This window comes from Vanessa atalanta, chromosome 6, assembly GCF_905147765.1.
Source record: "Vanessa atalanta chromosome 6, ilVanAtal1.2, whole genome shotgun sequence".
Taxonomy (NCBI): domain Eukaryota; kingdom Metazoa; phylum Arthropoda; class Insecta; order Lepidoptera; family Nymphalidae; genus Vanessa; species Vanessa atalanta.
Window position 1 is genome coordinate 7,100,224 of NC_061876.1, and position 17,321 is coordinate 7,117,544.

At 33.3% G+C, this 17,321-nt stretch overlaps 1 protein-coding gene across 1 annotated transcript; it reads left to right on the plus strand.

The window, feature by feature from the left end:
- Positions 1 to 1,336: 1,336 nt before the first annotated feature.
- Positions 1,337 to 16,791, plus strand: LOC125064979 (nucleosome-remodeling factor subunit NURF301). Its single transcript, XM_047672343.1, has 18 exons — positions 1,337 to 3,068; positions 3,622 to 3,904; positions 4,082 to 4,527; positions 4,741 to 4,968; positions 5,054 to 5,226; positions 5,300 to 5,497; positions 5,587 to 5,827; positions 6,645 to 8,449; positions 8,532 to 8,763; positions 9,000 to 10,105; positions 10,204 to 10,318; positions 10,410 to 10,624; positions 13,394 to 13,598; positions 13,727 to 14,271; positions 14,388 to 14,569; positions 15,009 to 15,176; positions 15,692 to 15,972; positions 16,164 to 16,791. Exons 1-18 carry the CDS (start codon positions 2,045 to 2,047, stop codon positions 16,367 to 16,369), a joined length of 7,653 nt encoding a protein of 2,550 aa, XP_047528299.1. The 5' UTR covers positions 1,337 to 2,044; the 3' UTR covers positions 16,370 to 16,791.
- Positions 16,792 to 17,321: the final 530 nt, after the last annotated feature.

The window sequence follows — 17,321 nt, forward strand, 5'->3', positions numbered from 1 at the left end:
CAGTGACAAACTTTGTATAATCGAGAAGTAAGATGAACATGTAACCCTAAGCTGTTGACTTCACAAAGTAGTACATCCTTCCTAAGGTTTATTTAATAAAACTCCGCAGAACACTTAACATTTGCTTATAACTAAATTTCAATGGTAAAAAAGTCACGTTAATCTTTTTAGGGCATAAGGCTTATTATACTGTACAGAATTATACAAGTTCATATTCGTTGATTTTCATACAGGATACAATATAATTGCATATAATTGTTACAAGTAAATTAAAAGAGTAGAAGCTTCCGGCTCTTCTCTGTAGAATGAACATTCGGAACCGGTGGTAGGTATATTAAAATTACGATTTGATTTTGATATATAATTAAACATAGAGTTTACATTTAATTTTATTTATATTTTACAATAGAGAAATCATTAGAGTAGAAAGTGAAATTCAGATAAAATCATAGTTGGGTGCGGATAAAATATCGGATCATTGTGCTTGGGATCGTGTCTTAACAAAAATAACATAGTTCATCAACGATAAAAAAATATTGGACCTAAACGGATCTAATAGAGGGACGGACGAAAGAACGGATCTATCAATTGCTCAGACGAGACCTGTGCAAAGCACCTCAAAATAACAACCTTCCAATTCCATGCAATATAAATCTAAGGCTTCTTTATCTTTATTTTTTTCTCCAATTGGAATAAGCTAATGATAATATATATTACAATTAACCTTTTTTTTCTGTGTTACATATTTCCTCTCTCTTTTCTGCTAGCTGTGGGAGTGATTTTGTCAAAAGGAACGGAAGTGTGTAACAGGAAGTTGAGAAAGCGACGATTAGCCGCACGCTGTGCTGGAGTTGGCTGTCAGATGGAACCGCTCAACTTTTGATGTTGCTAGTTATCAATATGTGGTGTAAAATGTCAGATGTGATTTATCAAAAGCGACGACTGTAAAGTTAGCTCGTTTTTATGTGTTTTTCCTCTTCTTCTGGCGTGGTTCGAAATATATTCAAATATCCAAAAACAACACAGTATCTAGTAGTCTATATATTTTTCGGCAGTTTGATTTACCTATTAATGTGATAATAATAATTATTTTTGTTGATAATTATAAATTTCAAGCGATCAATCTAGGAAATTATAAAAATCTTTTGTTTTCATTTGAATTTTTATTTAATGTAATAACATAGCTGTATTTTTGTATACTTTTTGTATCCAATTATATGATCTGGCAGCCTTGTTAAATGAAAATGACATTTTTTTTTGATAATAGATCAAAAAATGTTGCCTGTCCAATTAAAAAAATTTTTACGATAACAAGAACTTTGAAAAATAAAATAATTTATAAGATTCCTTATTGATGAACATTTATTTTGTTTATTATATTTTTGCTGTATAAGCAAATAATAATAATGAGGTTTGAGCAATTCTGTTTACGAGGAGCAAATTGACTCTAAATACTGGGGTGAAATAAAAATGGCTGCTGTCTACCTATCCTGCCTGATAGCGACGTGAATTTATAAAGTGTTGTGCGCATCTGTTATGTAGTATTAATGATAGAATTACAACGGATGTTGCAATTTAGGATATATTGAATATATATCTTTGATTATTTGAATAAATTGTATGTGTATTATGTTTGATTTTTTAATGATATTCCATTGGTGTAAAATTCAATAACCCTCAAGTTAGAAAAACGACATGGCGGACTGACAATCGACCAATGAGAAGCAAGCATTAAGCGTTTCAGAATTGCATGCACCTATTCACATTTCGCGTCATTACGTTTTGGTGCCTTGTTTCTTAGATAATAATCCAAATTTGTGAAGTGTTAAGTTATGAACTAAATATTTTACTGACAAAACTGTGAAAAATATCGCGTTTATCCGTCGTACCATTGTTTCTGTGAAGCGTCTCAAAAGGCTGGGATCATGAATGCCTTAGATTTAGGGTGAACCTAAATACAATTATGTACATCGTTTTGTTATGGTAAACAATTATGTGTTTGCAATACACGTGCGGAATTGTACAAAATTGACAGTTGTTTATAATGATGACGGGAAGGGGGGCTAAAAAACGCGGGAGGCCCCCGAAATCGGGAAGTTTTGAAAAGAATAGAAAATTCCAATATCATTTATTGAAGAAACCAAAATATTTACAAGCACAAAATATAGGATCTGGTTCTCTCGCTAGTACTCCATCTGCATCAAGAGCATCCTCGCCACAAGGTAGTGACGTTAGTAGACGAAGTACAAGGAAACAGAGAGGCGGTAAATCGCATAAAAGTAAAAGAGGAGGATTATCAAATGCGTATTCACGAAGAGGATATAATCCTCAAGCTGCTGATTATCACGAGTCGGAATATCACTATGGTTCAGACTTCGGAGACGATTATAGTGATAGATCAGATCCTGAAGAAGATCGCGCTAGTGATAGCTCTGAGGGTTCCATAGTTGACGGTGCAGCAAGTGATAGTGACTTTTCTATCAGTAGTTATAGCTCTACAGGAGTTAACTCCCGAAAAACGAATAGTAATCTTCTTCGACCCCCAAGTCCAGATCCTCTCTGGTTACAACAAGAACGTCAAATACCTCCATTAGATCTTCCACCATCTTCTGATGATTTGATAATATCTCATCAATTAGTTTTACAAATAGTAGGTATTTATGAGGTACTACGACATTTCAGGCATTTGGTTAGATTATCTCCGTTTAGACTAGAGGATCTGTGTGCAGCTATAAGTTGTGAAGATCAGAGTAATTTGCTTATAGAGGTACATATAATGTTGCTTAAAGCTCTACTGAGAGAAGAAGATGCGCAGCAGACTCATTTTGGGCCATTAGATCATAAAGACAGTGTTAACATTACTTTATTTCTGTTGGATACTATGACATGGCCTGAAGTTTTAAGAGTTTATGTAGAAAGTGATAAATCATTTGATAAAAATGTAGCTAGAATATTAAACTCATGTGAATATCCATTTACTACTGTAGAAGATCGTTTGGCAGTGCTTCAATTTTTGTGTAACCAATTTTTAATTACAAATCCAGTAAGAGATGATCTTATTAGTGAAGGTTAGTACAAGACACTTTTTAATATTACTATAGCCGTTGATCATATCAATTAGTTAAGGAATTGTTTTGTAGCAGTAATTGATTACTTTTGTTCCCAAATACTAATTATTTGGGAACAAAAGTAATGCATATGCATATTTTGTGCAGGTTTTATGCCATTCATTAATAGTAATGTGTAATTTATTCTTCACCTTGAATATATTGATTTTAACTAAATATTAGTACTAGTAAAGACTAATAATTTTGACTTAGTATTTTTTATGATAATAAAGAAATTAAACTCACTTGCTATATTGATTGTCAAAACTCATGCATTCAAAGACATCAAAAGATAAAATGCAGGAGGAATATACATATCTTTTGGTGTAGTATATCTTTTAGTAATATTGTGTTTTAATAGTTCTTCTATAAATATAAGTTAATATTGCTCTTATTTTCTAACTTCAAGCCTATTTGAAACTTAAAAAAGTTTATTAAAAAATTATAACCTTAGGAATCTTATATTTATCAAAGTTTTAAGTGTTTTCAATAAATAGATATATTTATATTTCAGTTCCTATACATTATGATGACCACTGTCGAGTTTGTCATCGGTTGGGAGATCTTTTATGTTGTGAGACATGTCCAGCTGTTTTCCATCTTGAATGTGTTGATCCACCATTAGTAGATGTGCCTTCTGAAGACTGGCAATGCGCTCTTTGTAAACAACACAAAACTGTTGGTGTAACTGACTGCTTGCCAGATGCAGAGAAACAGGGTCTATTATGTCGCCATGAACATTTAGGTTTTGATAGACATGGCAGGAAGTACTGGTTTATTGCAAGAAGAATTTTCGTGTAAGTAGCTATTCAGTTATATATAAAAAAATATTTTTATATGAATGCTGCTAGCTGACTGTCACAAAAATGCTTATTTTTCTTTTAGTGTGTATAATAAGAGCTTTATAAAATATTTAAAAAAAACAATTCATAAATAGAGTAAAATAAAAATTATAAAAATGAATTGTTATACAGGGAGGCTGATAATGGTGATGTCTGGTATTACACCACAGCCCAGCAACTTCAAGAACTTTTGGAAGTTTTAGATGCATCTGAAATGGAAGCTCCTTTAGTTCGTGAGCTATTAGAAATGAAACAAGAAATATTAAGACAAATGGATGTAACAGAAAAGTTAACTAATCAAGCTAAGGGAAATCGTAAGTCGTATCTAGAAGTAGAGAATGCTAATATAATTAAGCAAAAAAGAATGAAAGAAGAACAGAGCAATGAATTTCAAGTAGGTGAAAAGGATGAAGAAATGTCTTTAGTAACTGATACAGATGTTGTAAATGAGGTCACTGTCACTAGTGATGAAACTGTAAAAGATGACCATGATGATACAGAAGAAGAAGACTCTAAAAAATCTAAAAATAATTGCACACCTAAGTTAAAGTCTCTAATACAAAAGAAGAATGATGAGAGTAAGTTTATTCTTTAATCCATTACATTTATTATTATTTATTTTTTAATAAATGAATTTAGAACAAAATGAAAAAGGCAACCAATATCTCAATTGATATGTTTTAATATAAATTTATTATTGCTGTAGTTTGTATGAGTAAATTTTCTCTAAATTGTAACCTCAAAATTCGATGTAAAAATTTATTGACTTTAAAATTAATTTGATCTTTCAGTTACGGAACGAGTTACAAGATTAAAATCAAATCAAATCTCAAATGGTACATATCTTTTTAAATTAGGCAATGAAAATGCCTTCAAAAGTTATGTTAATCAATATACAACTAATCCATTAGCTTTAAATAAGCCCCAAAGAAATGAAGAAAGAGATAAAAAGCGTTATACTTCACATAAGTTCTCTTTATCTTCAGGACAAGAATTTAAATGGGTTGGCTTGTTAAATGGTAAATATATGTTTTAATTGTTAATTACTATCATGTTTTTATTTAAAAAAAAGATTAAATGAACTAATGTAATTGTTTTATATAGCAACAAAACCGTTGTTTGTCGCCACATTAAGACAAACGCTACTACAACTGGAATCTAATATAGTACTACAATTTATGCATCCTAATTGGACATTATTACGGAAGCCATGGGTACAGGCCGTTCAACTCTGTCAGGCACCTAGGGACTTTGCCAGGGCATTGTGTGTATTGCAGGTCTGTACAAATAATTTAAAGTAAAACTTTGTTAAATAACAAAACATTATTAAAAATATGTTTTAATCAACAGGCATGCATTAAAAATGCTGTTTGGGTACCAGCTTGGCATGAGCAATTAGGTCATGTCAAACTTCTAAGAACTACAGCAGCTGAACGAGAAGAACGCAAGAAACTAGATAAAAGAGAAAAAAAGGAGAGGGACGAAGAAGAAGAGCGTTATAGGACTGCTTACAATTTCGTTAAGTTTTCATTAGGTTTAAGACACCAGGTAATAAAATCATTTTTTTTAATTTTTTTTATTATATGTAATAAAAATTATTATGTATGCCTATTAACAAATTGTTTGTTACCTTATAGGTTTGGAAACAAAAAGGAGAAGAATACAGAATTCATGGTCAGTGGGGTTGGTTATGGAATTCTGCAACAAGAAAATTCAAAAAGCACAATGCTAACCCTAAGTTAAGCTTATATAACGGCCCTGCGAAAATTGCTGTCAGGGTCAGAGAAGGAAGTATAATAAAGGTATTGGCAGTAGAACCTAAAACTTACGAATATTTGACTTCAAATGAGACTGAAGAAAAAGATGTCACAGCAAAATGTAAGTGGTTATAAGTTTTTATCATTATAATGTATATATAAAAAATAGACTAGATACTCTTGATTTTATTTATAACATTTTTGATTGACTTAAATGAAATATTACTATAAATGGACCTATCTATTTTAATCAAGAAAATCATTCTCCTTCAAATTACATTGTGAATTTTTTTTGCATGTGTTATTTATATTATTATTATATTATCTCACCCCACTTTTTTTCCTGATTTAGACCTACTAGGTCTGATAATGTAGGAAAATACTTACAATTAATTCCTAAATATTAAGTAATTATATTCATGAAATAGTTGTGTCCAACATAGATTGAGAGCTTTAGTTATTGAAACCTTAGTCATGCGAATTTTATAGTAAATAACTTGTAAATGTTGCACCACTAGACAAAGACTTTCTCTTTTTGGTGAGGTTTTGGGGTAATTTCTGCTTCAATAAATGTTAATGGATGCCCCTGAGAGAATTTCATCAGACCCATGCAGATTTCCTCGTGATGTTTTTCTTCAATGCATTTGCAATGATTTATTTATAAGCTCAAATTTGGTAATTTGATTTTATAATTATTACATTTTAACAAAATTCAGTAAAACTGGTCCATGTTTGAAAAGGGTACAAATTCATGTCAACACCTTTCCAATGATACTAAATTTAACAAAATAAGTGATCTTACAGATATGCAAGAAACTAAGTTTTCCTTATTTTTCTCTTAATAACATAATTATTAAAATTGATACTAATTTTAATGTTTTCTGGTATGTACATAATATCTCAAAGAATGTAATTTTTAATTTGTCTATAATTTACAGTGCCAGCATCTATGAAAAATATGAAATTAGAAAAAGAAATTGATGACTTTGAAGAGATTGATGTAGAAAAAGCTTTAAGTTCCTCAACAAGAAGATATTATCCTAAGATAGCAAGGAAATCTAAATTAGACGATTTTTTAGCCCGACGAACATATTTGAAATTTATGGAAGAAAAAAAGTTAGGAAATCTTTTAAGCAATATAAAAAAAGAAGAAGTAGGTTTAAAGAATGAAGAAGATAAAAATGTTGACATTGAAAACGAAGAACCAGATGCTGAAGAATCTGCTACACCTGATAGGGAAGTTAAAAGTAAAAGTATAACTGTTGCTTCAAAAGATATAGAAGCTATCAAAGATAAATTTAAAAGTCTAAATAATTTAACAAAACATTACAAATGTTATTCAGAAGGTTGTAATAAATTGGAACCATCTGCAATATTGGCAGGTTTAAAAATTGATTGTTATTCACCCTTATGTATAGAAAAAGGCTTACTGTTAAATCAGTTACTTTCATTGCTGAAAGATGGTTCAAACAATTATAATTTGCTTTTATTTGCAAATTCAAAGGAAAATAATAAAGCATCAATATTAGAGCAATATTTATTAGGAAAAGCTCCTAACTCAAACAATGAGAATATTTTATCTGATTTATTATCTGCAGCAGCATGTGCTCAAGAGTGTGACAACAAAAATTCGGATTGTTTTGTCAAGAGAAAATCCACTGAAGATAGTGATGTAAATTTTAAGATAGATAAAGCTGGTAATGATAACAACAATTCAATGTGTTTAATAAAGTCTGAGAGCACACTCGAAGAATCTGCCGTTCCTGCTGTGGGAAATGAAATGGACATTGATATTACAAGTAATAATAATGATGACAATGAAGTTGAAATTGGTCCTTTGAAAGAATTAACTGACCATGATCATCAAGAATCTAAATGTGAGGACAACAAAGAGCGTCCTCCAATACCTAAACTAAAAATTACAAGAGGAAAATCTGCGAAAATGTCAGCCAACTCTAATAAACTTTCTATGAATGATAAAGGGCATGATTCCTCCTATGAATGCTCATTAAAAACAGAGAAAGAGTCACAAAAACCGAAATATCGTGCTCTAGTAAACAGGCGTTTTGGAATGCCTAGAAGTGTAAAAAGAGAAGACAAAATAAAGGAAGAAAAAAATGATGGTGCAATTGTAAGGATATACTCAACTGAGAATCCCAATGGAAAGGTTTATCTCAAGAGAGTACAAACTGCTGCAGTAGAAAAGAAAAAGAAGAGGACTCCTGTTAAATATCCATTATGCTCATCATTTCACACAAAAAGCAAAGCTAAGACTATAATGGTTTTGCCTCATCATGAACTAAAAAAGCTTTGCAGACAAGCTGGACACAACACAGTAAGTGGTTTTAGCCATAGTGCTAAGCCAAATCAGCTGGTATGGCCTTATCCTTGTGCAAGACCTCTTTTTAAGACTTGCTGGCTCTATCGAACAGTCAATTTGCAATGGCTAGCTAGTGCAGCGTTGCAGTTACGTATAATGTGGGCGTGCTTACGGTGGGATGACATGGCTGCCAAACCAGCCACTGCTGACGGAAAACATCAACTTACCACCGACACAGAAATTGTTTCACTTGAATTATTGAAACATCGACATATTGGTCAATTTTCAGAGCGAACACAATATCTTCGCAGAAAAGTAGTTATACCTTTAGAATTGCCTAAAACAGTACGAGAGGTGACTTCTATACGAAGCGGTTTACGTAAAAGAAAACGAGCTGAATCTCCCCAAAATACTGAACCTCAGGTAAATTTTCGATTTATTAATACTAAAACTAATTTTAATATCCAGCTTAAATGTAGATGATGTGAGATGTATACACTTTTAGGTAACTGAAGAATGGGTAGACGAGGATAAACTAGAATTATGGGAAGTGCGGCAATACGGTGAGCGCGCCGAAAGAGTGACTCCCGTGACTCGCACTTCAACTGGCAAATTGCCACAACGTAATATCGCCCCAGCTCTACCAAATGCATCTGACCTTAAAGATAAAATGGAGCAGCAATTACGTGAACAACGAGCCGCTCATCAACAAAAAAGAGCACTTGAGATGTCACAAGGTATGCTTTCTATTTCCTTATATTTAACTAAATCGGATAACCTTAAAATGTTTGTAAAAAATATTGCACAAAGAATTAACCTTTACAAAGATGTAAACATTCTTATGACAACAAGTTATTTAATTTGGTAGTGTATATATGGATGTACTATGTAGTGTATCAGTCAGTTTGGATTCATTCAAAGTTTAGAGAATAATTATTAACATATATTTTTTAACATATATTTTTTATTACAGAAAAATCGAAGAATACTCCTAATCAAAGCTCTGGTAAAAGTACATTGACTTCGTTGCTTACAAATGCTAATACACCAACTGGTCAAAAGACTGTAATTGGAACCAGAAGAATTATTATGACTAAAGGTGCTGATGGCACTACAAGAGTAATAAGTCAACCTATTGGAAGTGCAAGTAAATCAATTTTATCCTCTGAAGCCACAAAATCAAATAGTACACCTCAAAAAGAAGGTCCACAAAAAGTTCAAATAATAAGAGCTCCAGATGGCAAAATTACAGTTCGAGGGCTACTCGCAGGACAACAATTAATACAAATGCCAGATGGTAAATTACATGTGGTTATGCCTGGGCAACAAGGTATAGCTGGACAATTAGTTGCTGCATCCCCCGCTGCTAAGTCAGATAATGACACGATTTCTAATGATAATACTGATAAAATTGGGGCCCAAATGAAAAACAACACAGAAAGCACGGTATCAATTCAGTCACCTCGAATTGCAAGTCAAACAGCGTCTCAGTCAAGTTTGCCTACCAGCCGACACATCGTTGTACAACCTGCTCAGCAGGTGGTCGTTCAAGCTCCACAGCAGATGGTGGTGCAGTCTCCGCAACAGGTTGTGGTGCAGGCGGGCGCGCGCACCCCGTGTCCGCCGCGCATGCAGCCCGTACAGACAGTTTTAGTGCAGGGCCAGATTCTGCAACGTCCGCAGACGCCGGCACGCACCCCTGCCCCGCGCCCCGCGGCACCACGCCCGCGCGCCACCACCACGCAGCAGATAGTCGTGAACAACCCGGCTCTCGTGCAGCAAATAGCGGCGGGAAAGATCCAACTCGCTACCGTGAACGGACAGCAGGTGCTAATTCGGCCGACGGGCAATAACCAGGCGCAGATAGTTGCGCACATCGGCCAGAGCCCATCAGTTGCAAATTCGTCACCTGCTCCGAGTCCGTCCCCAGCTCCAATCCCGGTGGCGTCGGTGCGGCCGGTCGTAGCGCCCATTCCGGCAACCGCCACGCAACCGACTCTCACTGAGGATCAGATAATGGAAAAGCGTCTTCTGGCCGGTCAACCACCTGGCACCGTCATAAAAACCGTTACTGCGCAGGTGAATATAATTTTAGATGTATAGTCCAGATTGGTCTAAGTATACTTGTAAACATAATATTGTTGCTAGAAAAAAAATCATTTTATTAAATTTTAAAGGTGATGCAAACTAGCAGCGGCCCAAGCATCGTTCTGCAAGGCCTGCATGGCTATTCGCTAACGCCACAACAGTTGGCATTAGTACAGCATCAAGTGAAGCAGCAACTTTTAAAAGGTAATAATTTCATGGACATGATTTGCGATTATTTCGGCAATCGCAAGTCTCATTGCATAGTCTCGGTAACGACGACTAAATTTAATTTTAGCACAAGAATCAACAGGAAAGCAAGGCATGCTAGGGCCGAGGAAGATGTACTTAGCGGTACAGCCCACGCCGAGCGCGCCGCCCCCGCTAGCGCCCGTGACGCCGCAGCCCGCGCTGCACGCGCTGCAGCCGCTGCAGTCGCTGTCCGCGCCCGCCGCCGCGCTGCAGTCCGTGCCCTCCCCCGCACCCGTCTCTGCGCCGACGCCCGCTCACCAGGTAATTTATTATTATTAGGAGGGAGGCCGACTGCGTGCCCATAGCAAACAGTTTGCTCAGAATGTGGTTAAGATTTTGGGAATGAGGGTTGCCACTTACGGTATGGAAATGTTTGTTTGCCTATCATGGATTAGAATATGCATTTTATAAATAGAATGGGATGAAATATTTTTTAGACTATATATGTATCTTATGGGTCAAGGTGTTTATCAAGTGACTGACGTCGTTATGAAAAACAATTCACACTAACTAAAAGTAACAAAACACCGTAAGAGGGCAATTTCTACTAAAAATAAAAGTCCACCACCAATCTTCGTCACCTTACAATGTCTAAAAGTTTAGTAACACAACATCAAAAGTAAAAATCAATATCAAAAGAAACCTATCTAGACAAGCAAATGTGTTTAAGTTCAGTATGATTTGGCAAGATCATCTTTAATATTTTAAAAGATACATTTATTAATTTGCGCTGGCTTAATTGTTAAAAAAAGATAAAAAGTTAACCAAAAAATATAAACATGTAAAACATAATTTTAAAATAATTTCTACAGAAAGTTATGGCTATGCAGGTTATTGCATGTAAATTGGAACTGTCAATTTGTGTCAAATTAAGCAGTTATTTGTACCTCAAGAAATGACTGCTTCCATTTTTATTATATGCCTCTTTATTAATAAAAAATAAAGGACTGATTTTCAATTGCAAAAACTGTACATTTTATGAAATAATATAAAAAAAACTATTAATACATGTAGTAATTAAATATACTGTTGACTTAATTGCGCATTATGCTTGCCTGGATTATTTAAGTTTTAACACAATTAATGAAATAACTTGTAAATTACTTAAATAATGGGATATTTTAGTATAACTAATTAACTACTTTGGTAAGACTGGATATTTTTAAATATTAGGGACATTTAAATATGCAGCAATAATTTTAGTATTTTAATATATTCACCAAAGACTTCTATGTAAATTTGTATGTAGAAAACATAATTATAACTTAAGAATAATATACTTATTATAATGGCTACGTACTGAACTATATCATTGCAATTTTAGTATTTACTTTGTTTGACGTAATACATCATAGACAATATATGACACATTTTAACATACCTATAATTATAATAGTAAGTCATATAATATATATAGGGTTATTGCAAAAACAATCGCATTTACAAATAAAATTAATATCACCAAATAAATATAAATAAAATATATCTACTGTTTTATTTTCCATGTGATGTAGTAGTTAGATTAGTAAAAATATTTAGCTTTCGTTTTCAACATAATAGGTGAATGGTTTCACAAGGTACCTAAGTATTCCGAAAGTATTCCATTTGAATAAAAAAAGTAAAGCCAAAGCTTTTATTTTTAAAATACTTTTAAGTAAAAAATTAAAATATCTTTAAAATTTGGTGATATTTGTTCAGGCCCATTCAGTTTTTTTCAATAGCCCTATATTGGTTTAATTGCTATTTAAATTATAAACATTGATACCCAATTTACTTATATTTTGGTTTAAATCAAAAGTGTACAAGTAAGAGTGATTTAACACTATTTTCACAAATTAAATCAAAATGGTAATAATTATTAAGTGTATTAATCTGTGTTGCTTATTCTAAATATAGAAATTTGTAACGATTAAGGTTTGTTTGTTGCGTTTCGTCTCTTATGTACAAAAAATGCCAAAAGTTGTTTATATAATTAACTCTTTGTACGTAAAAAGGAATTTAATCCAGAATTACTCGATCCTTTTTTTTTTCGTTTAATAATTCTACTTTTTTTTTAGATTAAATTAAAGTGTTTATGTTGAAATCTGATTCATCTATATCTATTTATTTCCAATCTAATTTCTACAAAGGATATCTAAAAAGTATACTCTTATATCTTCCATACAGTTTACATTTATTTAATAATATTCCAAGGAAAACGTATCTTCATATCTATTGAACATTATTATTAGTTTAATTTTTTGTATAAATTGGATTGATAAAAGGTGTACAAAGAATTTTGTCATATATTTTTCCACCATTCACCAGGTTGAGTATCAGTTTTATGGCTTTGACCAAAAAAATCATAAAATACAAGTTAGCATTTAGTTTCATTTAAGTTTTTCTATTAAGCATAATAATATACATTTAATCCATTAGTTGTAATATTTCTTCCAATTATGTAGCAATATTTTCATGGACTTTTTTTTTACGTTTTGGATTCCATTGACAAGTATTGATTAGAATATATTAATGAATACAATATTATATTCTATATTTGCAGTGTATATGTAGAAATTATTTGTGCAACTGGTTAGAGGAATTGCTCATACACCACCTGTTATATGTATGTAGATCTAATATTCAAACCATTTATAATAAATGGGTAGTGCAATATGGTGATTAAATAAAAATTTTAAATAGTTTTTGACTTTTATTTATCTGAGTCCTTTTATTTGTTTACGTTAAATTATTTTTCTCTTTGTTTATATATTTTATTATTAATGACGCTTGTGGGGGTGTATGGGCAATCAATTACTTCATTCAGAATACACATATATTTAAGGTAAAAAACAAATGACATAATATTAAAAGATCCTACTTTTAAAATAATATAAAAAAAAATATTATTGCTGCTATTTAATTGTATCTATTTGTTCTTATATATTCCCACAAACAACGATTTTTTTTTGTTTCTTTTTATTTAATGATTTTTTCATTTATTTTTTGTTTGGCATGTTTTAAGTGACATTATATTAATTTTCCTTTTAGGATAGTAAAGCAGAAGATAAAATAAAGCGACAACCATTATTTAATGGCGAAGATCATGTGGCAGAAGCCGTAAGTCATAAAGAGGCAATACCTTCTAAACCCGAAGATATACCAGAAAATAATACTAAAACTGATATAATTAACTCCGGTCATGACAGAGCTCAAAGTAACAAGTTCGTTCTCACACCAGATTACATACAGCAAAGTAAGTATCTCCATTATGTTAATAAAATTGTTTTATTAAATATTTTCGGTGACTAAGTGATTTCATTTCCGTCGACATATACGAGTTAAAAACCCTTTTTCTTAAAATCGCATGTGCGTCTTTTTCAGCAATTAAAAGCGCACTAAAACAAGAAAATTTAAACCCCGAAATAGAAGAGAAACTGCTTCAACTGCAGCGGTATCAGGAGAAACAAATGAAGCCGGAGGTGCAAGTGGAGCGCGAGGTGCGCGCCGTCGTCGTGCGCTCGCCCTCTCCGCAGCCGCGCCGCCGCGGCCTCTCGCGGCACGACGACGACGACGAGTGGGTGGAGAGCAGTCCGCGCAAGCGATCACGCGCCCGGCCGCCCTCTCCGCCGGTCGTGTTCACCGCCGTGGCAGCGCCCGCGCTGTCGCCGTCGCCGTCACCTTCGCCCTCGCTGTCGCCCGCACCGCCGCCGCGCGCGCCGCCTCGGGCGCCGCCCGCGCAGCCGCCCGCCAGCGCCCCCACGCCCGCGCCCGCTCAAGCCCCCACACCCGCCGTTCCCGACGAACGTCGTCGCGCCGCCTCGACTCATTCTCGACTACTTCTTTTGTTCAAGCACAAGGAGATGCTCAAGAAGGATATTATTAAAAAACGTGGTCTGCTCGAGAAGGAGCTCGGCGTAGAAATTCAGGTCGGTCTCGTTCGAATAATCAGAAAACTTGAATAAGTTTACGGGAAAGCTTTCGTTAAGCGAATTGGTATCGTACTTATTCCCCTTATCGAAAGCTTCGTCGCATTGAATTACAGAAGGAGCTCTCGGCGGAGCTGGCGCTGCGAACGCGCGCCGAGCGCAGCAAGCAGGAGGAGGTGCGCGGCAAGCGGCGCGTCGTGGTGGGCGCCGCGCGGGATGCCACTCCGCGCAACAATAAGAAGGCTAACAAGAAAGAAAAACTTCTCTGCATATGTCGTACACCATATGACAACACAAAGTACGTTTACTCAACCACTGCTCGAAACAGTCTCTAGAGTGAAATAAAATAAATTTGCCAAAAATAATTAACTTCGTAGTCAACAGGTTAATTACTATTAAATTAGTATGTTCACATTAAAAGTAGCTACCAAGTCCAGTTTCAGAGTGAGAATTAGGGTCTACACAAAAGTTTAATATCATAAACATACATCTCTATTGACCAGCACATTTTAACTTTAATAATCTTCATCATATTAAAGTAAATTTACACAAAACTGTAATTAATTATACATAAACCCACTCTGAATCACTCCGTCCATTAGTGAAAATCCGTTTTTATAGTTTGAACGCGTATACCTCTATAGCAGGACTTTTTTATAAATGTTATAGTGATACTGACACATTACGAGGTTGTCCTGCCTGTGCAGTAGAGTTAATCGTTAATATAAATATTACAGGTTTTACGTTGGTTGCGAGCATTGCAGCAATTGGTTCCATGGAGACTGTGTTGGCGTTACTGAAGAAATGAGTAAAACAATGGAGGAGTATGTTTGTTCGGAGTGTCGACGAGCCGAGGAAACTCAAGAACTTTATTGTTTATGTCGGCAACCCTATGATAATTCGCAGTATGTATTTCCTAATTTCGTTTGTTTATATATAACTCTTAAGTATAGTTATAAACTGAGATTGAATCTGAATTAAATATATTTAATAAAAAATACGTTGTTTTTAAAAAAGATATAAGATATAAATTTTCGAACATCATAATAGATATTGTTGTCTTAGATTTTCGCGATTATTACACATTGAAATAAAACTAGTTTTTTAACGGATTTAATCGCGTATTACATACACTTTGCACTGCAAAGTGCTCGAAACGTCGGAATGTTAAAATAATTAATATACGCGATTAAATCCGTTAAAAAACTAGTTTTATTTCAATAACAGATATTGTAAAATATATCAACTTAATGGAGACAGTTCCAATTATGGTTGAGGAGACTTATATGTATCTGATGGTTAGTTAAACCATGTAACGGATAAAAATAAATAAAAATTACTATTAATCGTAAAAATATTGAATAATTTCGTAACAAATTACGCATAATTTTTTTTTCACTCTTATACCCTTCTTTTACAGGTTTTATATTTGTTGTGACCGATGTCAAGATTGGTTCCATGGCAGATGTGTTGGTATTCTGCAGTCTGAGGCTGATAACATTGATGAATATATTTGCCCGAATTGTCAAAAAAACAATTCTGTAAATTTCGCAAATATGAAAGAGCTCACCCCCAAAGATTTCGAAAATCTCAAAAGGCTAGTTAAACAAATACAATTACATAAAAATGCATGGCCTTTTATGGAGCCTGTTGATCCCAGAGAAGCTCCAACCTATTACAAAGTTATAAAAGAACCTATGGGTTTGTATTTATTCTATTATTACTTATTATATACATGATATACTTCAAGAGGTGTTCATTTAAAGTTAACGTAATTTTAATGCACGATTTTCTTATTTTATTCACAATCTAAATTAAAAATATTGACAGCATTGCACTGTAGTACTGACGTCTTTGTCTCATTGTTTACTTTTGTATGTCTTTATTTACAGATCTACAAACAGTGGAAAGAAAGGTGAATGACCAAACTTATAGTACGTTGAGTGAATTCATTGGTGATATGACTAAAATTTTTGACAATTGTCGTTACTTTAATCCAAAAGACTCCGAATTTTACCGATGTGCAGACGGTCTTGAAGCATTCTTTGCGCAAAAAATAAAATACTTTCGTGAAAAGTTATTTGAATCTACACAATGATAAAGTGCAGTGTGTCTTGTAAAGGAACAGTGAATAAAGGCCTTAAAAGGCAAGTTGGTTTAAAAGACATTTGATTTCATTAAAGTATGTTACATTATCTGATCTGTAACACTTGTATATTGAAAACATTGTGATGAAATTTCAAAGATAAATAATTTGTATAAAATATCGCTGGAGATATCAGTTGAGTCAGTCAGTTCAATTTTCATGTTAAGTATTTATTGTATTTATTAATGCTTTACATTTATAATAATCTTCATTAATACTGACACTCATCGGAAATGAAGCTCTATACAGAGGAATATGATTATATATAGTTTTGTGAAAAATTGTATTAGCTGATATGACTTAGCTACTTTAGTTTAAATTTAGTTTTTAGTTTAAGTAATAAGTAAACATTATTGTATGTAAGAAATAAATTTTATAATATAAATCTTATGTAAATTTTGTGCTTACCGTCCAATCCGAAAACATTAATTCCAGTTAATTATGATTATAAAAATACGTTACATAGTTTAGCTGTACGTATACAGCTTAATTTTTCTATATTGAAAATAGTAGGTATTTTCCGGTGGATATTTTATTTTTATCACGATTAGCGATTTTAAAGAAGCCTTTTTATGAAACGAATTCATCTTTTCTCTTTATATATATTAGGTAATTAGGTAATGTAAGTTTATAATGTAATTGAACAATTCCATTTAAATAAAAAACGAGCAGTCGATATTTATCAAATTTTAATTAACTCTTATAATCGTATATTACCCTTCTCATTTTATTCCTTTTTTTAAGTACAAGGAGTAATGGAGGAGTAGGCATGATTTTATATTTTCTGAATGATACCCTTTATAAAATATATTAGAATATAAAGTTATCAAACAACATCTCCATTGTTATCCTGATAAAGTGTGATATATATCTTAAAAAAAATAATTGAAAATTAACTTTAACA

Excerpts from the sequence above, each read along its gene's own strand:
- LOC125064979 (XM_047672343.1), top strand. The coding sequence starts at position 2,045 with ATGATGACGGGAAGGGGGGCTAAAAAACGCGGGAGGCCCCCGAAATCG. Across the intron at positions 5,828-6,644 it reads AAAAGATGTCACAGCAAAAT|TGCCAGCATCTATGAAAAAT; the intron begins GTAAGTGGTTAT and ends TATAATTTACAG. Across the intron at positions 10,625-13,393 it reads CGCCGACGCCCGCTCACCAG|GATAGTAAAGCAGAAGATAA; the intron begins GTAATTTATTAT and ends TTTTCCTTTTAG.